This window comes from Nematolebias whitei, chromosome 14 (genome assembly GCF_014905685.2).
Source record: "Nematolebias whitei isolate Nwh7 chromosome 14, NemWhi1, whole genome shotgun sequence".
NCBI classification, from domain to species: Eukaryota; Metazoa; Chordata; class Actinopteri; order Cyprinodontiformes; family Rivulidae; genus Nematolebias; species Nematolebias whitei.
Window position 1 is genome coordinate 2,076,057 of NC_056511.1, and position 7,413 is coordinate 2,083,469.

Here is a 7,413-nt window from a genome sequence, read left to right on the forward strand (position 1 = left end):
TGATCTGTTTCCTGTTGCTGCTGATCTGTTTACTGCTGATCTGTTTCTGTTGCTGCTGATCTGTTTCTGTTGCTGCTGATCTGTTTCCTGTTGCTGCTGATCTGTTTCATGCTGCTGCTGATCTGTTTCATGTTGCTCACACAGACTCATGTTCGTGCTGCTGTTTGGCCTATTGTTTTTGTACTTCTAGTGCTTAGTGTATATTTAGTTGATGTTTTTCTTAGTTCATATCTTAGATGTTATTACTGTTTGTCTTTTACATTTTATACTTTCGTTGGATGTAAATGGAACCCTGAGTACACATATTCTTTCCACCTCGTGTACCACATGTGATGCAAATGACAATAAAAACCCTTGAATTCCTGCATATAAATATTAGGGGTGCACCGATAAATTGCCCCCAATTTTCTTATTTTGGGAAATCGGAAATCAGACAATACTTGCATGAGAAACTGATTTTCCCAATTTTTTTTTTTTTTTTAACAACAATTGTCTGAAGTTCATTTATATTTCAGAGCTCTGCCTCATGGCCAGTTAAAACAAGTTTAGATTGTTTCTAGGAGATTGTATATATATATATATATATATGTATAGTGGCTTGTGAAAGTATTCGTCTCCCTTGAACTTTTCAACCTTTTGCCACATTTCAGGCTTCAAACATAAAAATATAACATTTTAATATTTTGTGAAGAATCAACAACAAGTGGGACACAATCATGAAGTGGAATGAAATTTATTGGATGTGTCAAACTTTTTTAACAAATAAAAACTGAAAAGTGGGGCATGCAGTATTATTGGGCCCCCTTGCGTTAATACTTTGTAGCTCCGCCTCTTGCTGCAGTTCCAGCTGCAAGTCTCTTGGGGTTTGTCTCCATCAGGTTTGAACATGGAGACACTGAAGTTCTGCCCATTCTTCCTGCAGAACAGCTGGAGCTCAGTGAGGTTGGATGGAGAGCGTTTGTGAACACCAGTCTTCAGCTCTTTCCACAGATTCTCGATTGGATTCAGGTCTGGACTTTGACTTGGCCATTCCAACACCTGGATACGTTTATTTGTGAACCATTCCATTGTAGATGTGTCTTTATGTTTTGGATCATTGTCTTGTTGGAAGATAAATCTCCGTCCCAGTCTCAGGTCTCTTGCAGACTCAAACAGGTTTTCTTCCAGAATGGTCCTGTATTTGGCCCCATCCATCTTTCCATCAATTCTGACCATCTTCCCTGTCCCTGCTGATGAAAAGCAGGCCCAAACCATGATGCTGCCACCACCATGTTTGACAGTGGGGATGGTGTGTTCAGGGTGATGAGCTGTGTTGCTTTTACTCCAAACATATCGTTTTGCATTGTGTCCACACAGTTGGATTTTGGTTTCATGTGACCAGAGCACCTTCTTCCACATGTTTGGTGTCTCCCAGGTGCTTGTGTCATGATGCTCTCTGAGCTTTGAACAGAACCCTGAGACTATCACAGAGCAGGTGCATTAATACAGAGACTTGATTACACACAGGTGGATTCTATTGATCATCATCAGTCATTTGGGACAACATTGGATCATTCATAGATCCTCACTGAACTTCTGGAGTGAGTTTGCTGCTCTGAAAGTAAAGGGGGCCAATAATATTGCACGCCCCACTTTTCAGTTTTTTATTTGTTAAAAAAGTTTGACACATCCAATAAATTTCATTCCACTTCATGATTGTGTCCCACTTGTTGTTGATTCTTCACAAAAAATTAAAATGTTATATCTTTATGTTTGAAGCCTGAAATGTGGCAAAAGGTTGAAAAGTTCAAGGGGGCCTGTAAGGATTGTATCATTTCCTGTTTCTGTTTCTGTTTGTGTTTGTGTTCCCCACTCTGCTTTTTGTGCTCTTGTAGTTCTGCTCTTTCTGTGGTTTCTGTTCCTGTGTATCTGGTCCTGTTTTCCACTCACTCCTCAGGCTGCCTCTCCACTCCTCAGTCTTTATCATTCACACCTGTCCCTCATCAGCCACCTGCCCAGGTGCTCTCATTACTCACTCTCCCTCTGTCTTATAAAAAGCCTTTCTCTCCTCCACTCCTTGTCCGGTCATTGCTCTGTATTCACAGACATCTCAGTCCTCCTCTGTCCTGTCTGTTTTTGTCCACCTGATGATCTGCTCTGCCTGTGTACTCTGATGTCCTGTTCAGCCTTGTTTTTGATCCTGTTTTGCCAAAGTAAGTTTTGCTGCACCGACAGCCTTTTGTTTTGTTGTTTAAATAAATTATTTTTATTTAAACTCCTGCCTCGCTCGCCTCCCTGCAAATGGGTTCCAACTGTGAGGAGTTGTGACAGGGGCCCACTAATTTCACAAGGCACTGTACGTATATCACATAATTAACATATACTACACAGGTTGTGTGACAGGTTATTGCACAGACAGTGAGTGACAGTGAGATTGAATTATGATGGTAAGGTAGATACATAGATACTGTACCATACATGATACAGCCACATAATGCAGCAGCAATAATCAATAAATCTATTAGGTGTCACAGATGTGTCTTGATGTTATTGACAGTTGTTCAGTGTTATTTATCAGTAGTTCAGTAATCTGACAGCTTGTGGATAATAACTGTCCATTAGTCTTTTTGTACACAATGACAGATTCTTGTATCGTCTGCCAGAGAGTAGTAGATGGAAGAGTCCTTGTGCTGGGTGGGTGTGGTCCTTAATGATGCTGCGTGCTTTACGCAGACATCAGCTGTGGTAGCTGTCCTGGATGGTGTGGAGACTGCTACCAGTGATGTCCTCTGCTGTTTGCACCACCCTCTGTAGAGCTTTCTGACTGGTGCAGTTCGTGTACCACCCTGTGATGCAGCCTGTCAGCAGGCTCTCAATGGTGCACCTATAAATGTTGGTGAGGATGCTGGTGTTCGTACCAAACTTCTTTAGTCTTCTTAGGAAGTAGAGTCTTTGTTGGGCTTTCTTGATCACAGTGTCTGTTTGTAAAGTCCAGGACAGATCCTCAGTAATCTGAACGCCGAGGAACTTGAAGCTGCTGACTTGCTCCACCTCAGAGTTGTTTATGTAGATGATGGAGTGCTGGCCTCTATGCTGTTTCCTGAAGTCCACTATCATCTCCTTTGCTTTGCTGACCTTTAGAGAGAGGTTATTTTTCTGGCACCAGCTGGTCAGTGATTTCACCTCGTCTCTGTAGGCACTCTCATCATTGTTGTTGATGAGGCCCAGGATGGTGGTGTCATCAGCATACTTGAGGATGATGTTAGAGCTGTGCTTGATGAGCTTAGAGATTCATCTATAATATATATTGAAATGTCTGTGGTGGTTGTGTACATTCATACCTCAATGGTTCTGTAGACACACATTATGGGGGCTTACTGTACATAGCAGCCAATAAGTTGGTTTGGAGGAGTCATTGTGAAGGCTGTTGATCCAAGAGCGCAGCACCTACTAACAAGCATGGTGGTGGTAGCATCATGCTGTCGTTCAACGTGGATGAAATTATAAATATTTATCTTCAAATGGTTCAACTTCACCTCTAATAAATAGCTGGGAGGTTGAAATTTGGACAGAGTTGGGTTGAGTTAGAGCAGTCGTCCTCCAATGGGAGAGCTGGGGGTTCAACTCCAGCAACAGTCACATGCTGAAGTGTCCCTGGGCAAGACACTGAACCCCTCATTGTCTCTGATGTGCGTTCCATCGGTGCATGAATGTGATCTAAAGCTCTGATTAGTCTCTACAGATTCATATTATCTTTGTAGAGTAGTAGATTGTTGTATGAACGAGTAAATGAGGCACGGATTGTTGTAAAGAGCTTTGAGCAACTTGATAAGACAGAAAGGAGCTGTATAGGTACAGTCCATTTACCATTTACAATCAATACACTGACAATGACATGTAGCAGTCATATTTACACAGCTTGCTGTGAGTGACATCACATTCTCCACTTCACATGGGTGATTGCTTCAGGGTCGTAGGCTGTTCACCCTGGAGCCTGATGATGCCATGGATGACCGCACACACAAGAGACGTCAGCAGAAAATCACAGGCTGAACGTCCTGTTGCTGATGCCACATCGTAGAGGAATTTTGGAAATAACTTTGGGCTTGTTAGATATGTTCAATGTCTGAAGCAGACTCAGGAGAAGTGATCAAGCATTTCAGAATGTTTATTTTACCCACATGTAAGGTACATAAATCACAAGCCCTGGGCCATTACCGCCTCTCCATGTGGTCACGAGTAATGGCCCTGAGCATCCGTCGAAACACACATTTTCTTCAGAGCTTGGCCACACCACCGCAGATGTCGCAGACTTTGAGATTTTTGTTAATGAAAAGTGCGTTACAAATTAAATTCATTATTATTAATATTATGTCTCATTATCACAGCCAATGAAAAGCTGTTACAATAAATTGTAACCATCTCTAAGCCAATAAGATCTCGAGATCTTGTGTTCTAAAATGATGGGTGAGTGGCTGCTGGGATTTGTAGGCATACAACTTAAAACTACATTCCCTACTCGACACAGAATGACGTCCTCTCCTAGCTTTATGTTAATCATTGTACAGCAAATGTAACCGTATTGATGTAACACCACCATTGTTATTAATATCAAGAAACTCATGCTCAATGTTTTGGGGTCAGATTTTGTTTCTGACTCGTACAGAGAAACACTTAACGACACTGGATTGTAAGTCCTTACTGACCAGGCCGTAGATGATGGGGTTAATAAGTGGTGACATGATGAAAATTAAAATGCTGAAGAACTTCTTAATATTTGGTGAAAGAGAGGGGAACCTGGAACCCACGGTGACGATCAACGAAGCTATCTGATAGAGCACGTACACAAGAATGTGAGGCGCACAGGTCTGAAAGGCCTTGCTGCGGACGCTGCTGTCAGCTCGGCCTTGTTTCAGAGAAACACTCAGGATTCTGATGTAGGAGAAAGCAATGAGGATGAAGGTCCCAGAACTCCAAGACCAGGTCATAACCAGACCTACAGAGCAGAAAAGAGGCAGGGACAAGTTAAACATCGTGTCTGGTGCGTCACCGGTCGTCGCAGTTGAGGATCACATCTTTCAAAGTCGTTATTTTTGTGGTCAGAAAAAGAACCATAACTTTTACAGCAGAGAAAATAGTCGACTATTCCTTAATCTGTCAGTCGATACTGATAAACTTGATGAACATTTTATAACTAAGCTGCCACTTGGGGTTACAACCTGGTCTGTGGACCCATCCATCCATCATCCATCCATCATCCATCCATTGTCTTTACCCGCTTCTTTATTTTCATGTCGAGGGGGTCACTGGTGCCCATGCCCAGTCATCACGGTGCGAGAGGCGGGGACACCTGAACAGGTTGCAAGTGGTCTGTGGACCCTTACAGGAAAACCAGATGAACCTGATGTGTAGAAATCTCATGTTTCACTAAGAGAGCCACTCTTGGCTTCAGTTCTTGTCTGACTCTTGGTAACCTGAGCAGCAGTAGATGTGATGGGCCAATGAAGTGGCGCCTTAATTGTTTTACTCACTTTAAAAACAAACACGAAAAGAAAGGTGTCCTTACAAAAACTTAAAGTCCAGAATGACTGAGGTCTACCACACCATTTTTAAACTAGAAATAACCCAACCACTTTGATTGATCCCACATATGAAACTTTTCATTTAGAAGCTGCAGATGAGTCCTTAAAGAGTTCCTGTTGTTAGAACGTCCTGCAAGTTGCAGCTCTTTGTTTGTGAAAGACAAAATAAAGCCTCGTTGTCAATAATTTACCAACCGTAGATGTTGCTTATGGGGGTGGGAATGCAGGACAGGTCTAGGATGGCTCGGTTGCTGCAGTAGACATGTTGGATGGTTTGGCCGCACAGCGGGACGTTCATGTGGAAGGAAAAGAGCAGAGCAATGAACACCAGGGCCACGGTCCAGGCCAGAGCGCAGCACGAGTGGAACCGAGCCGAAGTCATGATGGAGTGATACCTGAGAGGTTCACACACTGCAACATACCTGCAGAGAGACAACAAAGCCTCAACTTTACAGCCAAATTAATGTTTGTTCTTTTTGTAGATTATCAGTGATGCAGGAGAGGGCAAATCCTAAAAACCTCAGTTTTTAACTTCTGCTTGATGAAGACATTTCTCTTCCAATCCAGCGATACTTATATTAAACTGGAGAATGTGGTCTTCTAAGTTTTAAACTGCACAAGACGTTTTTTATGCAGCTACACTCTCAGACAGGGCGACACGGTGGATCAGTTAGTAGAGCTGTTGCCTATCAGCAGAAGGTCACTGGCTCAAATCCCATCCTGTGACATTTCTGGGTGGAGTTTGCATGTTCTCTCTGTGCATGCATGGATTTTCTCCGGACACTACAGTTTCCTCCCACAGACCAAAAACATGCATGTTAGACTGACGTAACTCTAAACTGTCTCTAGGTAAGTGAGAGAATGTTTGTCTCGTTTGTCTCCATGTCCCTGTAATGGACTGGAGACCTGTCCAGGGTGTCCCCCGCCTCTCGCACAGTGATTGATGGACATGGGCACCAATGACCACTGTGACCAAAACAGGAAGAAGCGGGTAAAGATAATGGATGGATGGATGGTTGGATGGATGGACGGACGGACGGATGGATGGATGGATGGATGGATAAAGTCTCCTGCAGATAGTTCTCCCTCCTCTTCCTCATGAGGGTCATCAGGTTCAACAGACTGAAGTTTTGTTTCTTGCAGGAAGATGTAAATTAGAGAGAAGGTGCTAGTTTCATGCTGCAAACTGTCTGGAGCTTTCTAAAAGTTACAAATGAGCAAGACCCTCTGAACGAAGAACCTCTGAATGAAGACCCTCTGAACAAAGAACCTCTGAATGAAGACCCTCTGAATGAAGAACCTCTGAACGAAGACCCTCTGAATGAAGACCCTCTGAATGAAGGGCCTTGGAATGGATCTCCATGTGAATTTAGGTGCAACACCAGAACATCTCCATGAATAAATTGAGAAAGCTTTGTGTACGAGAAGAATAAGAAGCTGAAGAAACATTTTTGTTGTTTTAGTTTTGAAACATTCAGATTTTGTTCTTTTGGACACTAAATATTAAATAGTTTTAAAATATTGTGACTAATTGGGTGGCTGGGTAGTTAGTTTATGGCTAAACAACATTTCAGTCTCTAAAATATGTTTAAAGCAGAAAAACCCATGAAAATATTTGCCGATGTGATAATTTTCCATCTTCTCAAACTTTAAATGATTGTTTCATCTTTCAGAGAACAAGTGTTTTTATTTTGAACGTCTCAAAAGATGAAATAAACTCCTGGTTTGTACAGACTTTAAAACACTGCTCACCAATTAATAAAAAAACTCTCTGGTTAGTTTTGTCATAATGTTATCTATCCATCCATCCATCCATCCATCCATCCATCCATCCATCCATCCATCCATCCAT

General features: G+C 42.3%; 2 protein-coding genes across 2 annotated transcripts in view; both read right to left on the reverse strand.

The window, feature by feature from the left end:
- The window catches only part of LOC119420764 (olfactory receptor 2K2-like), a 6,607-nt gene extending 3,263 nt beyond the window's left edge, over window positions 1-3,344 (reverse strand). Inside the window, exons 1-2 of the mRNA XM_037688190.1 lie at window positions 3,321-3,344; window positions 3,022-3,228 (exon numbers count right to left, since the gene is read on the reverse strand). Coding sequence (XP_037544118.1) covers window positions 3,022-3,228; window positions 3,321-3,344 — 231 coding nt within the window. The remainder of the gene's footprint in view (window positions 1-3,021; window positions 3,229-3,320) is intronic.
- Window positions 3,345-4,619: 1,275 nt separating this feature from the next.
- The window catches only part of LOC119420765 (olfactory receptor 2K2-like), a 17,680-nt gene continuing 14,886 nt past the window's right edge, over window positions 4,620-7,413 (reverse strand). Inside the window, exons 3-4 of the mRNA XM_037688191.1 lie at window positions 5,757-5,983; window positions 4,620-4,975 (exon numbers count right to left, since the gene is read on the reverse strand). Of these exons, the coding sequence (XP_037544119.1) occupies window positions 4,620-4,975; window positions 5,757-5,983 (583 nt within the window). The remainder of the gene's footprint in view (window positions 4,976-5,756; window positions 5,984-7,413) is intronic.